This window comes from Vicia villosa, linkage group LG1 (genome assembly GCF_029867415.1).
Source record: "Vicia villosa cultivar HV-30 ecotype Madison, WI linkage group LG1, Vvil1.0, whole genome shotgun sequence".
Lineage (NCBI taxonomy): Eukaryota > Viridiplantae > Streptophyta > Magnoliopsida > Fabales > Fabaceae > Vicia > Vicia villosa.
Genome location: NC_081180.1, coordinates 74,469,120 through 74,485,671, shown reverse-complemented (window position 1 = coordinate 74,485,671; position 16,552 = coordinate 74,469,120). Strand labels below are relative to the sequence as shown.

Here is a 16,552-nt window from a genome sequence, read left to right as displayed (position 1 = left end):
TAAATAAATAAAATTATATATCAAGTTATATTTAAATTAATTTGATTTAGGATTTATTTATGTGTTTTCTAAAATTAATTTGGTTTTATAATTTTTATTTTTTTATAATTAAAAAATAAAAAATTAAAGATTCATTAATTATTTTTAAATGTAGAAAAGAATTATGTCGTGATAAAGTTATATAAATAAATAAAATTTAAAAAAAATTAGAAAATAAAAAAATAAATATGTTGCTAGATATAAATTGTTTATTAAAAAATAAATAAAATTAGACATAAAGTTATATTTAAATTAATTTGATTTAGGATTTATGTGTTTTCTAAATTGATTTAATTCAATTTTGTATTTTTTAAAATAATTTTAAAGCCCACCAAACTATTTTGAAGTTCAGAAATATTTTGGCGAATGAAAGAACTCCAATGTAAATAGTGTTGGCCTACAATATTGACCATCTTTTTTATTGTCTTTCCAACATGTATGATCTCATCTTTCAAGCATTATTCTCTAAAAAGACACTATTCCACTTATTATCACCAACATCGATGAAAAAAATTATCAAAAGTCACAAAATTGTTGGTTAATGCGGTGAATAATGTTTGTAACATCTCATTAAGTCAGCTATCGGTTCTGTGAATGAAGGGTGATAAAGTAGACATCTCCATTGTCAAATGGGCTAGGCTTGTACACTCTTGAAATGTAAATCCTAATATTTTAAAATTATCACCTTGGAATAGGGATTTTGTCTTTTCAACCTTTAACGAAACCTTAGCCCAAGTATGGATTCACTTTTATGGTTTGTCCTAGGAATATTGGAGACCTAAGATCTTTTTTGTTATTGCAAGTGACATTGATACTCTAATACACTTGACCTCCAATTAACCTTCTTTTGGGAGGGCATTTAGACACTGTGTAAGAATGTTGGTTGGTCTGGACTTCATGAAAGAGCTCAAATACAAATTCTTGGTGGGAAAAGTTGAGCTAGAATACGAGATACTTCACGACTTCTACAACTTATGTAGTTGTATAGGCCATTTTTTGGAAAATTTTAATAGAAAAAAAGTGCAGGATCAGGACAAGTCAAAATCCAATTCGAAAAAGGAATTGAAAAAAGTATATATGGAAAAACAGAAAGTACCTTGCATTGAGGTAGTAAACTTGTCAAACAAGAAACAAGTAGGAGATAATATAGGGGGGCCTAGTAGTGTGGTCAAGCATATCATACCCCGTGACACCGAGGTATTAGATTCCTCTAGTAGTTCATATTTTGAATTTGTTGATGCCACACATCAAGATGAAAGAGTGTTAGAAACTCAGACGGAATTGAATTTTGTCATGGTTCAACGATTCTTAAAGATCTCTTGGGCCAATTTAAAAAATCCAGAAGAAGACCAAGAGAATGACAGTTTCAAAGTGGTGACTTCCAAGAAGAAAATAAACAAAAAATTCCCCCAAAGGTAAATCCATTACTATGTTATCACATAGTCCTGCCAACCCTTCCTCGTTAAGTGCATTTTTTGGAATATAAGAGGCATTTGTAAATTCATTTTCTAGACTTACCCATAAAAGACTTATTTTGTCAACAAACTTGATATTATTTTCCTTGATGAGCCTTGGATGAATTTAAATATATTTGCTAATAAATGGCTTAAGAATCTCAATCTCAAACTATCTGCAATGAATGAGAGAACTAACCTTCTTCCTAACCCGTGTGCTTTTGTAAAGAGGGTCTCAATCCAATTGTCTTGAATTATGATGATGAACAAGTTTTATTCGACTTCACTAGTCATAACATTATTTTTGCTTCTCTGATATATATGCCTATACCAATTACATTCATAGAAGAAATATGTGGGAAAATCTTGTTCTTGTCATCCTTGACATTCCTTGGTGCTTCATTGGTGACTTTAATGCAATCATTCGATCTAATGAATACCATGGTTCTCATTTTCCTATCAAAATTCCAATGGAGGAATTCTTCACTTGATATGATTCTAATCAATATGTAAACATGCCTAATTTAGGCAACAACTTCATTTGGACCAATGGTCGTAGATGTAAAGCTCTTATTAGGAAGAGACTTGATACAATTGTGTGAAATTTCAATTGGATTGATAAATGTTCTAATGTCTCATGTGATAATCTCACCAAATGTAAGTCTGGCCACTTTCCTATTATTTTAACTTTCATGGTGCATGGTATTCACTTTGTCTCTCAATTTAAATTCATGTAAATATAGACTTTGCATAAAGACTGTCATGACCTTATTGCTCAAACTTGGAATACAAAAATTATTGGTTGTCCCATGTACATCCTTGACAGAAAGTTAAAATTTTTAAAAATCAAAGTTAAAGGATGAAATAAAAATTAATCTGGGAATGTTTATGCTAATGCCAAGTCTGCAGAAGAGATCTTAGCCAAAATCCAAAGTAACTTTATAAAAATTAGACCATCTTCCAAGCTCATGTCGCATAACACCCGCTTTTAGAATTGAATGGGAAAGGATATCATGTAAGTGAAGAACCTCCCACTACATATATTCACAACGAGTGTTTAGGGGCGTAAATCTCTGCATAACCTTTCTCGGTCGCTTAAACGTAGCTTATCCCTGATAGGCAAGGTGTAGTTGTTCTTTCGCGAATGTTGGGAGCCTTTGACAATAAGACCACGCTCTTTTACGTCTTGAGCCTTCTTTTCAACATTATTTTCTTTGTCTTTTATGTAGCATTTTGCCCCCCTATGACCACCTAAACTAATGAAGATGTTGGCCTTTAGGTGAGGGACTCATTGAAGTGCCCTGTTTTGAGACCATTATGAAATTCTCCCATAAAAATTTATTGGTTCATGTGGACGACCCTTATGGTGGCTTCATTAAAAAAATAAGGTATTCCCTTAATGACTATGATGGGCCCTGTTTAATGTTAAATAGGCTAGTAGCAGACGTACTCATATGTCGACTAGTTACGAACTGGAGCACAACGGGGGACGCTTGAAGCCTTTGGAAGTAGGTGTTTCCTATATTTCATATAAAAGTGGATAGTGATCCAATATTTCTATCTCCTCTGTGGAGGTAGCCTCTTGTTAGCATTATTGTGGATATTGTCTTCTAGATTTTAATTATGACGGTGCAATTTGTCCGTTGGGGCGCGTATTTCCAATATGGTATTGGGATCAATGTTATCTCCAATATCCTCATGTGCGGGAGATTGTGCCCTCTTGGAAACCATGATTGCGAACGGTGAAAGCTATGAGTGGAGGCTTTAGTGAATGTATGAACGATGATGATAATGGAAGGTGTGACCAAGTCAGTTTTACCGGGGCCCACTATACTTGTGAAAAAAATACAGATGCATGACACCCTTATGCTAGTAGGGGAAGCTAGAGGCTTTAAGAATTTTTCATGCTTTAAGGCTTGCTCACGATGGTGAGAAACTATGTTCAATGGTGTCATTGGCTATAGAGAGAGAAAACTCATGTGAGGTGAGAAACTCTGTATTCTTAGGGTATTTTGTGTATATTCTAAGTTATCTCCTCAATCATAGAGTTGAGGTATTTATAGAGGATTATGGGCTTAAATTTACGGGACTCTTAAGAAATGGTAACCGCTCCACTTTGACTGGAAAGTTGTTGACTACCTATTTCTTATGAAATTGTGACTAAGACCTAATAAAGATGTAGTTACATATTATGCACATGTAATCCCCCATATTTTTCATCAGGAGGATATTTTAGTACTATATTCTTGGGCAATTGCCTCATGGGGGTTGATTTCGTACTACCTTGTCATGGGCCTTTACAAATATATAACTACACATTCCCTTAAACACGAGGGCTTATAAAGGACAAAGTGCTTTAGAATTATCATTATTTTTGATAAAACCCCTCAGTTAAGAGAGATTCCCTCAGTTAGAGGCGAGTCACACATGTTTCCATAAAACCTTAGCTAATTGCAGATGGTAAGGAAATCGTATATCTCCCCAATAATTTAACAATCATCACATCAATCCAAGAGTTTCTTAATTCATCCACCACTTGATCTTCAACCAAACAATGTGGTTCACCATCTTCAATTTTAATACGAAGAGTTGACCAATCAAATAAACAAGTTTCATTTAAAACAAAGACATGCTTTATCTAAAAAATTTGTCTTTGAACATTATCTTGTGATTGTCGAATCCACTTCCTCCACCATCATCAAATAATTTTAATGGTTATTGTCTGACCATATTTTTTATTTTTTTCACAAAACATTCTCTAAAAAAAACATACTTCATATACACTATAAATAAATCTCTATCATTAAGTCTTCACATCTCACCTTATTTAGCAAAAGTAGATATTGTTAAATTAGATGATATTATTAAGATTTGAATGATTCGCGGTTATGTATGTAAGTTTTTAATAATTATTTTTAATTTCTCTATTTATAAAAAATCTGAGAATCTCTAACCCCACCCTCTGAGTCTCTCATGCACCATGCGCGTTGCCAAAAATGCCTCTGCTTCCGTAGACGTACCTCCGGAAGCACCTTTTTTTTGTTTCAAAGTTGTTTTGTTCCGTAGGTGCATCTACGAAATTCTTCCAGCTATGCATCTACGGAACAATTTGATGTTAAACTCGTGCCAGACTCTTCTCCTCCATCATTCTTCCCATTCCAACTTCTACTTCTCAATCTCTCTAACCTCTAAAATCAAAGTTCCGCCAAACTTCATTGTTTTCTCACGAGTTCATCAGGGACCATCACCATAAACAATCAATAGACTCTGTCTCCTTCAAAACTCAATTTAATCGGTAAGTTTTTGACTTTTTGAGTTATTTTTGAATTTTCCCGTAATAGAGTTAGAATTCAATTTTGAGGTGTAGAAATGATTGAATAGTTATAGAAACATAGTTTAGAGACAATATATGTATTTTTGGATGTGTAAAACGGACGATCAAGCCGCCAAAATAGGGGTTTTAAGCCACTGGAACAGTGAGAGACACCATTGTTGTGTCCTTGGAGTTTTAGAACGTTCCGTAAGTGCATCAACGGAACAAATGAAACGTTAGGTGTTGAAATGGCAAGCAAAATGTATTAGGTTTATTATTACTGGGTGATATAGGTTATATCGTATCGTAGTCCACAAAGATTGGTAGAGAAAAACTGCCGTTCAACTATCTCACGTTCTAAATTTCATGATTGGGTTACGAAAAGTAAATGCGGGAAAAGTAAATAAATGCAAATAAACAATTTATTGTAGCTTCAGAGAATTCAATCAGGAATCGTATTTCTACTCAACCCGTCAAATACTTAAATCTGAAGAGCTTATCGCAACACACTCACCGGGCATCATGCTAAACGCCAGATCAATGTTCATTTATGCAACACCGACGAAAGCTCAACCGTACTATTAACATCAGCGGTTTCTCCACCGACACGAACAACACCGAGACATTAAACTCGATACCCATTACAATTATTAGCCTTAAATCTATGTTTAGAGTTTAGAAACTAACAAATATCATTCCTAATCAAGATCTATGATGTCCATTTCTGCAACAACACAAACCCGAAACATTTAAGCAAAAAGATCAAGAACAACACCAATAATGATTTGTAAAGAAAAAATATATATGATCCTAATATCAACAAATGTACATACAAGAGAGGAAAAATATACATACATACCCCACCATTGGAATGGGTCACAGGGAAGAAGAGGAACAAATGAAAACTTCTCGTGTTGTCGGCACAATCGGAGACCACCCGCACTCAATCGACATGATGAACCACCCAATAGTGTTGTTTGAACCTCTAACTACAAAGAATAGATCAGAGCTCAACTTTGTCAAAGAATATATGATAAAACCTAATAAAATCTGATTTTATCTATTTATACAAAAACTAAAATCGCAGAGCGTGCAACGTGCCCAAATAGCGTGCGATCCCTCTCACTAATGGACCAAACCACCCTAGCACGCGCGATGTGCCCTTAGTTCGCGCAACGCACCCTACAATCTGCCAGAATTTATTCTTTTTCTCCCAGGCCGCGTGATGAACCCTCTTTGGGCGCGACGCGCCCTACACTAGAACTTTATTCTTTATTCCAACTTTGCGCTTGCAGCAGTGTCTTCGACGCTTTATTCCTCAAGGCTCTGAATATGCAAAAATATACACAAAAAGATACAAAAACTATCAAACGGTATAAAAGTATATGAAAATACATTATTCACAAAGTATACGAATTTTATACGAAAACGGGGAATTATTCAATCAGTATTAACAAAAAGTATCGATAAGTGCTACTATTTACATACACAAAATAACTACATTTTGGCACTTATCAAACTCTCCCCAACTTGAATTTGTTTGTCCTCAAACAAGGCCAAACACTCAAATCGCAAAAGTAAAAATCCAACGAATCATGAATCAACAAGATTTGGAAAAACGAAACAATTATACGTATCAACAAAAACGTACGAACAAAGTAAATACTTAGCACAATCCTACAACGAAAACATGAAAATGAAACTAATCCTAAGTACAAAAATTATGCAAAACATTCTAAACACAAGAAGCTCAATCGTGAATCACGCCTAGCAAAGTTGTTTCAAAGTTGTTTTGTTTCGTAGGTGCATCTACGAAATTCTTCCAGTTATGCATCTACGGAACAATTTGATGTTAAACTCGTGCCAGACTCTTCTCCTCCATCATTCTTCCAACTTCTACTCTCTCAATCTCTCTAACCTCTAAAATCAAAGTTTCGCCAAACTTCGTTGTTTTCTCAAGAATTTGTCAGGGAACATCAACATCAACGATCAACAGACTTTGTATCCTTCAAAACTCAATTTAATCGGTAAGTGTTTTACTTTTTGAGTTATTTGCGAGTTTTCCCGTAATAGAGTTAGAATTCAATTTTTAGGTGTAGAAATGATTGGATAGTTTTAGAAACATAGTTTAGAGACAATGTGGGTATTTTTGGATGTGTAAAACAGACGATCAAGCCGCTAAAATGAGGGGTTTTAATCCACTGGAACAGTGAGAGACATCGTTGTTGCGTCCTTGGAGTTTAAAAATGTTCCATAGGTGTATCTACGGAACAAATGAAATGTTAGGTAGTTCCGTATATGCAACTACGGGATAAACCCAATTTTTTAAAATGTTAGCTTGTTCCATAGATACATCTACGAAAGAGTTCCGTATTTGCATCTACGAAAGTAAATTTTTTTCTTTTCTTTTCAATAATTAAATTGCATTTAACTCAATTTTATTATTATGGCCGACCATCCATACCGCATTATATTTGGGAGGACTGTACAACATGCCTCTGTGTGACGTGCACGAATGCAGATACTGTCATAGGTTACAGATGGATCCGCCATTCCAACAGATGCACCTGATACATCCGTTACAACAGATATACCTGTTACATCCGTCCCAGCTGAGGGGCCTTCCACATCTACTACCTCATCCCGAAAGCATCAGGATGATGGTGAGGGTTCCTCACAAACGCCCTCCGCCGCAGACGTCTTGCCTGAAGGACCTATGTTAGATTGCGTACCACACGATACATAATAGGATGTTGATGGCATTTGCAGAGAGGTGGCACACAGAGACTTCGTCATTCCATCTTCCACATGGTGAGATTACAATCACGCTTGACGACATCGCATGCCTCCTGCATATACTTATCAGGGGAACCCTTCTTGGTAATGGTAGGCTGACCAAGGAGGAAGCGAGGGAGGTTCATATTGTCGAGCTCAGGGATGATCATGTGGATGCGCTTGAGGAGGTAGAGAGGACCCGCAACGCGCACATGAGGTTTTCCTTCTTGACACAGCAGTACGAAGCCGAGTTCCTTGCGGTACAACAGACTGCTGATAACCCAATAGAGGATGACATACACAGACAGCGGGTGCTGAGATGTTACTTCTTATTTTTGTTAGGCACTCAGCTGTTCATGGACACCAGTTCCTCATACACAAATGTCGTTTACCTGAGCTACTTATCGGATGCCGCATGTATCCACGAGTACAACTAAGAAGCGGCTACACTGACGTACAACTACCATATACTGGGAGAGGACTACATGTGGAAGGCAAGGAATGTGGGTGGCAGTTGTTATCTCTTAGTGGTGACAATTTTATATCATTCTACTTTTTGTCAAAGTTGTTTATTATATGTTTGTGATAATGTTTGATCCCCGTGTTTATTTTCAGGGTTGAATAGTACAATAATTCCCCATGATCATTGGCTGGGGAGAGGTGTCTGGCTACAATAAGGCCATGCCCCGTGTTAGTGCCTTCAGAGGGAACCAGGTGTCGGATCCTTACAGGTACTCTCTTGAATGCATGGCTGTAAAGGACATCCAATACGACTACTATGCTGCTCACTGTGAGACGGTTATGAGGGATGACGTTGCCCTATATTCTGGATGGTTGAGTGCCAGTGCGACCATTACTATTCGTTATCTTCTAAAACGCGTCATGCGATAGTTCGACTACTATCAGACAGATAAACGGGGTCTTTGCAGTCTGGGAGCATCACATGGTTCCTGACGAGGCTCAGGTGACCAGATTAGAGAGAGACTTGAGTTGCACCGACATGTACATCACTTGGTACTTCACGATGTCACACCCCTACATGATCCCCACTACAGTGAGATACCACTCAAGCCAGCCTATAGGAGATCTTGCATATTCATTAGTCTCCGTTGGACCACACTGAGGACGTTCTTCCTCGCTGCCGTGAGATACTTGACATGGCACGGGCAGACATTGCCGATGGTTTATTCTCGGGGGGTATGATCACAGGCGTATACTAGATGATATCATTAAGGTGGCTGATGAAATATTTTTGTACCGCGACATCATGCCAAGACCGATGAGGCACTTGACGATAGAGGCAGAGTAGCCAACAGACGACGTGGTGGACGCAGAGGCAGAGCCAGAGGCAAGGTAGAGGAGGAGGATGTTGTCCGACACACACAATAGTGATGCTTGTGGTTTTATTGATGTTTGTATTTTGATTACATTTTTGCACTTTATTTTGATTATGTATTTGACACTATTAGGATGATTTTACAATGTACTCTCTTGTTGTACTAAATTCCATTGCCTTTAAATTTCACTACTTTGATGTACTATATAATTTGATGTTCCAATTTTCTTAAAAATATTGGAGTTTTGGAGTGAAATAACACTGATTTAAAATATAGAAGTAAGTTCCGTAAATACATCTACGAAACACTCCATTTTTAACATGTTCCGTATATACATCTACGGAAGATTTACTAAACTTAAATATTTTGAATTTTCTGAACGTTCACTATGTTTTTTAACGCTTCCGTAAACATACCTATAAAAAAAACTAAAATTTTTAAATAAGAATATCCTACACAATAGAAAAACATAATTGAAATTTTTAAATAAAAATATCCTTCCCGATGTATATCTACACAATAGAAAAACATAATTGAAATTTTGTTTGGTAATTAAGAAGTTTTAGGAATGGATTCAAATATTCTCAAAAATCTCAATCATTAATACATTATAATAATTTTTAATTTAAAAAAAAAAAGAGCTTAGGTTGTTTTCAAAGATGAATGTAATGTTGGATCTGACGTGTCTTTCACAATCTATGCATACAATTTACAAAGCACAATCATTCACGAGCACGCATCATCCCTTTCACCGAATCATTTTTTTAGATCCGTAAGCCAACAAAACTACAAACTCAAAAATACTAACAATTATAAATATTAAACATTACTCAGTTACGCACACACTTCACCAACTTCAACTGTCATCAACATCTTCTTCTCCGCCATGGCTGTCACCAATGCTTTCATCGCTTCTTCCTTCGCCGTACACGCAACCAAGGTTTCCGATCCGCTCTCCATTCCTCTGCCACCACCATCTCTCTCATTCACCCTCCGCTCCTCTTTCTCCCTCAGAAACAAGTCAGAAAATCCTCTTCCATACACTTCTTTTTATTTAATTTTCATTTATGTTTTCTTTTATTTAAGCATTATTTGAATAGATTCAATTTTGATAACTTGCAACTTCTTCAACTGTGGTAAGGTGTGGTGGAGAAATGTAATCTTCATTTCACTAGGGATTGAATTGGATCAGAGTAATATTTATCATCTTCAAGAAAATTAGCAGAAAAATAATATTAGTATTCATAGCTTTTTATTTTTTTATTTTTATTATTATAGACTAGTTGTACTTTTATCAGAACTTCATAATATTTTATTTTATTTTTTCAATTATTTCTGTGCGTGTTTCTGGATATTTGAGTTGATCCTTCAAAATGAAAAGTTGCAAGTTTCTTTCCAAGTGTTTGACCATTTATGATCTCAGTTATTCTTTGTGTTTCCCATTCACTATTTTTTTGGAAGAATTTGCTTGTTAGTTCCCCTTTTCAAAATCAATATTTGTGTTGAATCCCATGAGATTGAAAGTTTCAAGGTGACAGACTCATATTGTATTTATGGGGTACATAGTAAAAGGATTTGTTGCGCCGGAGTTTGGTTGATGCTATCCCTTTTTCATGGCATTGGAATATACTAAACAAATGGTGGTTTGGTTTGCTTGAGTCGATGTTATTAATTTTATTGCTTACCAGGGATGGAGGGAGGAGGTGGCCAAAGTCATGACTCATTTATCTCGTTCTTAGAAATTTCTAGGCTTGAAACTTCTACTTAGCACCCTCGCTATGGATAAATTGTTTAGCATTAAGCTTGTTATTCGGTTTTTCTATGTGTTTTCACCCCTAGTCATTCTTAATAACTTGGGATCTCCAATCCTAAAAACCTGTTATTTCTAGTTATTTGTGAACACCATTGGAACTTTAATCTTCTTTAGTATAGTCCATATGAGGTATTTATATTTCTTGTTCTTACTACTAAATGAAATGTTGTGCAGGAATATTATACATGCTTCTTCTTATGACTTGAATGCAGTCGATTCAGCTTCACCGGTCAGTGATGAGCTTCTTGCTCTTAGATCATTCATGATTGGTTATTCCTTACATGTACTATTTAGGTCATGAAAATGAAACCTTAAAGATTTGATTGGTTAATCCTTACTGCAGAAATCCAATAAAAATCTTGATAGTGTTCCAATGCCAATAGTTTTGATTGATCAAGACTCAGATTCTGAAGCAACAATTGTGCAGCTTAGCTTTGGTGATCGCCTTGGAGCTCTTCTTGACACGGTGATGTGACTATTGGGAACTTAATTATGCTTAATTTCTAAAAAAATCAATCTAGTTGAATCTGTCTAAATTTTATATCATTCATCGTTATATGACAGTTAGAGAAAATTTATTCCATTTACTAATAATTGATTTTCGCATGTTAATTTCAAAGCAGATGAAAGCATTAAAAGATTTGGGATTGGATGTTTCAAAGGGAACGGTCTCTACCGAGGGACCGGTGAAGCAAACCAAAATTTTTATTACACAATCGTAAGTTTTGTTTTTGTTTTCTCTTCATTTTTTGTTGGCATTGTTTTCTCTGGATGACTGAAAATATAAAACAAAAAAATAGGATTGTATGGTTATGTAAGGGTTATTTCATTCACTATCATATTATTTGTCACAGGCACCACTGATAGTATTTATGTTGATTATTACGAAGGTATATGTGTTATTTGGTTGGTTTTCCTCCTCCTACTACATTTAATTGGTTCTTCAATACCATTTTGGTACTTTTCAATGGTGTGCAAAATTAGAGGGACAATTTTATGTTACTTAAAAATATAATGTGAATGGAGTACCACTTTGAAGTCAGACTGACTCAGACATGTCTTTGGAAGACCAAAATGGATATTTGTTCTTTTATTTATTTATTTGGCTTTTAGTGATTTCTTTTTCCTTGTGTGTCACGGATATGAGACACTAACTTGTCAAGATTTAACTGTTACATCCATCTATAATTGCATTTATCAAGAATTAGTCTCCCCAAAGTTAACTAAAGACTCATGAATGATTTTCAACATTACATCTCAAACTCGCATTGAAATGTGGAAATGAGTCGGTTTCCACCTATCTAGTGTTAAAATTTACCAGTTTTCACAAAAGAATTTTTTTCTTTAATAGTAATTATTAGAGTATGTAAAGGAATGACGATGTCTCTTTTTATTAATTGTCTAGCATGTTTTCACTGCTTCATAGATACATCTAGTCTTCACAAATTTTGTTTGAAATTTTGTTTGGTTTGTATTCTATCAGAGATACTGGGCGTAAAGTCGAAAATCCTGATATGTTAGAGAGAATTCGACTTACCATTATCAACAATCTGTTGCAGTATCATCCTGTAAGTATGCTGTATGAATACTTTTTTCTGAGTTTTCTTATTTGGTTATTTTACATGAGAAGCTTCCTTGTATTTAGAAACATTTGTAATCAAGTTTTTGTTGTTACTATTAGCTGATATAGTGTTTAGCTTGCCCTTAATTTTCAGTTTTTCCTGCTCATGAGTATTATATAATTTGCCCAGGAGTCCAGTGAACAACTAGCGTTGGGTGAAGTGTTTGGCCTAAAGGATCCAGAAAAGAAGGTGAATAATACTCTACTCATTTTTCGTTCCTTTTTTTATTTCCTACAAAGAATATACATTACCTTTTTTAGGGAGGGGTATGCACCATTTTCCCCCTTTCTTCTAACCATTAACATGGCAAATATTTGTAAAAATCTTTTCATAGTTCATTGGCAGTCCAAAGTTTTGGTGTGCTTGAATGAATTTTTAGGCTTTAAACTTTGACATTGTATTTAATTTTGTTCATGACGAGAGTGTTACGTTGGATAATGATATGGTCTGAGTAGTGATTTTAAGCGGTGGATATCTCTTATCTTATAAATTAGTTTTATAAAGGATGAGTTAAGTCTAACCCAACTTCTTAGAGTTCATACTTCCTTTTCATCTTTTCAGTTTTGTTGCATAATGCCATTAGTTAGTTAGTTAGAAAGGGTCAGAGAGAAAAGGAGAGGGGGCTTGTCATTTGTATGAGAACTATGGCCTTTACAGTATGACTATGGAGCTTGCAGACTCTCAATGTTTGGTATTGTTCTTTAATCACGGGAGATTTGTTGCATTTCTTTGGGGACAAAAATACTGGTTCATGTCAAATGGTATTAGAGCTCCGATCTTGGAGTTGCAGGTATCACAATAAAACAGTGAAGATCAATATCATACAGTGAGAAGAGAATAGGGTGTATCGGTAAGACAGTAACCGTGGAAAGAGATCAGCTAGAATCGAGACACAAAAAGTAAGCATAGAAATGATTGTAGATGGATCTCAGTCTCAAGAATATAAAATCTATGTTGCCAGAAATTTTGATTGAGCTAATCTTGCGTTGGCAGCCTTCCTCTGTAAAATACTAATTATTTTTTATTTTATTTTTTGGGTAACTAGAAATGCCAACTTTTCTCATCTAATTATCTGATAATTTTGTGGCCAAATTATTACATTCGGACTTGTCACTGTATTTTGGCCGCGTACAAATTGAACCTCCACCGAATATCCTGTACTACTCAATGTGGGATTTGGGGATCCCGTAATACTGAAGTCCTTATTGCAGCACCACCCCTGTGCTAGAAGATGCTAGGTTCTTTTTTGAAATTGCAAAGGAATTAAAATAGCTTTATTATGTATTAATTACATGAAAATAATTAAATGTTTATACGTTTTATTTATTTTTTAGCTATTTGATTCCTTAATTCTGTGAAAAGCAAATGTTAACAGAATCCCTAAAAAGGCATGGTTCAACCAGATATTGCATGCTGCAGTTTTAGTCTTAGTCTCGCAAATATCTACTTTATTATTATTGTTTTGTGCAGCTTGATATTGAAATTGCAACTCATATTCAAGTTAAGGAAGATGGACCCAAGAGGAGGTTTGCATCTTTATAATATGTGAACATAATAATTATTCCCCTCTATATTTTTCATTTCTTTGGGTAGAATTTTTGAACCGTTTAGAAACTAAATTGTTTCGAGCCCAAAGAATTTGCATAACTTACAACCCAATATGCAATAGTTGCTTCATATCATACCATCTAACGCTTTTGAATTCAACATATTTCAGTTTGCTGTGCATTGAGACAGCAGATAGGCCGGGATTGCTAGTTGAAATAATCAAAGTCATTGCAGATGTGAACATTGATGTTGAGTCGGCCGAGATCGACACAGAAGTATCTTCCTTGCTGTCCTGTCTCTGTCCATCTCTATCTCAGTTTCCATTACTCAAAGTAACTTTACCTACCTGCTTTTTTGTTCTGCAGGGTTTGGTGGCCAAGGATAAATTTCATGTCAGTTATGGCGGGGCTGCATTAAACAGATCAATGTCTCAGGTAACAATTGCATTGACTTAAAACTAAAATGAACTTGTTTATCAGACACTCATTTTGTGGAAATTATTTATTTGCACAACAATCTCAGGTTTTAGTGAACTGTCTACGTTACTACCTCCGGAAGCCAGAAACCGATATAGATAGTTATTGAGGAAACACCATTTACTTGTATAATAATCCATCCAAATTCAAATGTGACTGTTGTTGTACCAAATTGTGAATGAGCTCCATATTATTATCACATGTGAGGCCTGCAAATCTCATTTTAAAATCTGGTAGCTTTACTGCTACCAGATTATGCAATGAAAATGTCATGAAATGAATGTATCTGTCTCTTTTTCTTTTCTTCTCCTTTGTTTGTTACTTTAGACATGTTTATAAAGCAATATATTTTTGTGACAAATAATTTAGATATGTTTATAAAGCAATACATTTTTTTTGACAAATAATTTAGATATGTTTATAAAGCAATACATTTTTTTGTTATAAAAACATTAATTAACTTCGCGTTTTTTTGTTACAACAACATTAATTAAATTCGTCAAATTCTTCAAATTTGTTCTTCCTTGCTTGTGGCGATCTTTTGACATTGTGACTCAACATCGAAGTTTTTCAAGCCATCTTCATCACATTGTGACTCAACATCGAAGTTTTTCAAGCCATCTTCATCACGGTAATGTTCCTCCTTCATCAATGAAACATACTCAACTGTTTTTCCGCCATAACATAAAGCCATAACCAAGTAGAACGACATAGCAAAAACAGTGACACCAATTAAGAACCAACTGAAATGAATATTAACCAACGAAACTGCACGACGAAGAGCCTCTTCATCACTGCATCTAACCACATATTGATCCCCTTCAAGTTTCATGAAACAACCTTTGGGTTGATAACCAGGTGTAAAAAGCATGAATCCCATAAAGATAAGCCACAGACCTTGAAAGATTATACCAACGGAACGCACAAAACACACCAAGAAACTCGTCGGATATCCAATTCCCATAAGGGTTGTCACAAAACAGATAAAAATCAAAACTTGCAATAAATAATGGTACTGTCCTTCTAACCCCATATGATCTCTTGAATGAAGATGAAAAAGAAGAAACTGTTGAGCAAATGCTATAGCTGCAAGCAAATGAGTAAGTTCATTTTGAGTTTTTCTAGCAATGGTTATTTTTTTATCAAGAATTATAGCAAATGTAGCATAGAATAAGAAAGACAAAGCCATGGAAGAGTGTTCAAAGTTGTGAAGACGGTTAGAGGGAATGGTTCCATCTACAGGGTCAAATGGTTGGTAGTGAAGAGAATAGACGAAAAGCTCACTGGCTATGAAGATTATGCCACTTGCAATAATTAAATAAAGCTCCATGTATCTACTTAATTTGGATGGAAACCATATGGTTGATGGGTAGGATTTGAAAGAAGAAAGAAAATGGAGTTTGATGTGATTGAAAAAGTGCCATAAACCAATTATAAAGAAACCAAACCCCAAAATTTCATGTCCCTCCATAGTGAGATTCAAATGTTCACTAATGGCAATGATAAGGAAAATTAGAAGTGCTTTTTTGTTTAAGGAAATTTCACGCTAATGGAATAGAATTGTAGGATACATATCTTTATTTGAAGATAAATCTAAAGAGTGCACTTTGTGTGTGTGTGTATATATATATATATATATATATATATATATATATATATATATATATATATATATATATGTCGGTTAGCGGGTGCAGGTCAAACGAGGAAAGAAAGAAGAGTTCCGGTACAACCAGACGTGTATATATATATATATATATATATATATATATATATATATATATATATATATATATATATATATATATATAAGAAAAATATCTTATAAAATATTTTTATATTGTGAATCAATCATGGACTTGTATCTCGTCACATTATATTTTTAATTTTAAAATACTGATATGACATGGTTGAATGTTATAAATTTATTAAATAATTATATAAAATTATTTTATATTAACATTGTATTATCTTTATTCTCATTATATATTACGTGTTTCATTTCATATTATAGTATAAAATATTCATTAATAAAAATGGTAGACTAAAGCTTGTCGCGCTGTCCCACGTTTGTTTTGGATATTCAACGCATTTATAAATTATAATGGGATACTCATACTCTAATGATATTAGTACAATAAATGTCAAATGACTTAGTTAAGTATTTTTTTAATG

At 34.6% G+C, this 16,552-nt stretch overlaps 3 protein-coding genes across 3 annotated transcripts; 2 read left to right on the top strand and 1 right to left on the bottom strand.

Annotated features, from left to right (window-relative positions):
• The first annotated feature begins 7,562 nt into the window (after nt 1-7,562).
• On the top strand, nt 7,563-8,018 carry LOC131646033 (protein MAIN-LIKE 1-like). The gene has a single exon (XM_058916208.1). It carries the CDS (start codon nt 7,563-7,565, stop codon nt 8,016-8,018), a length of 456 nt encoding a protein of 151 aa, XP_058772191.1.
• Nucleotides 8,019-9,658: 1,640 nt separating this feature from the next.
• LOC131642349 (ACT domain-containing protein ACR12) lies at nt 9,659-14,658 on the top strand. Its single transcript, XM_058912611.1, has 10 exons — nt 9,659-9,938; nt 10,906-10,960; nt 11,075-11,197; nt 11,355-11,449; nt 12,215-12,299; nt 12,483-12,542; nt 13,824-13,879; nt 14,071-14,176; nt 14,267-14,335; nt 14,424-14,658. The coding sequence occupies exons 1-10, from the start codon at nt 9,805-9,807 to the stop codon at nt 14,484-14,486; spliced, it is 846 nt and encodes a 281-aa protein (XP_058768594.1). The 5' UTR covers nt 9,659-9,804; the 3' UTR covers nt 14,487-14,658.
• Nucleotides 14,659-14,885: 227 nt separating this feature from the next.
• On the bottom strand, nt 14,886-15,947 carry LOC131646024 (uncharacterized). The gene has a single exon (XM_058916201.1). It carries the CDS (start codon nt 15,846-15,848, stop codon nt 14,886-14,888), a length of 963 nt encoding a protein of 320 aa, XP_058772184.1. The 5' UTR covers nt 15,849-15,947.
• Nucleotides 15,948-16,552: the final 605 nt, after the last annotated feature.

Bases quoted from the DNA above. Each gene is read 5' to 3' on its own strand.
- LOC131646033 (XM_058916208.1), top strand. From the start codon at position 7,563: ATGGCATTTGCAGAGAGGTGGCACACAGAGACTTCGTCATTCCATCTT.
- LOC131642349 (XM_058912611.1), top strand. From the start codon at position 9,805: ATGGCTGTCACCAATGCTTTCATCGCTTCTTCCTTCGCCGTACACGCA. The intron at 9,939-10,905 runs GTCAGAAAATCC...AATGTTGTGCAG, and splicing joins TCTTTCTCCCTCAGAAACAA to GAATATTATACATGCTTCTT. The intron at 10,961-11,074 runs GTCAGTGATGAG...TCCTTACTGCAG, and splicing joins CAGTCGATTCAGCTTCACCG to AAATCCAATAAAAATCTTGA.
- LOC131646024 (XM_058916201.1), bottom strand. From the start codon at position 15,848: ATGGAGGGACATGAAATTTTGGGGTTTGGTTTCTTTATAATTGGTTTA.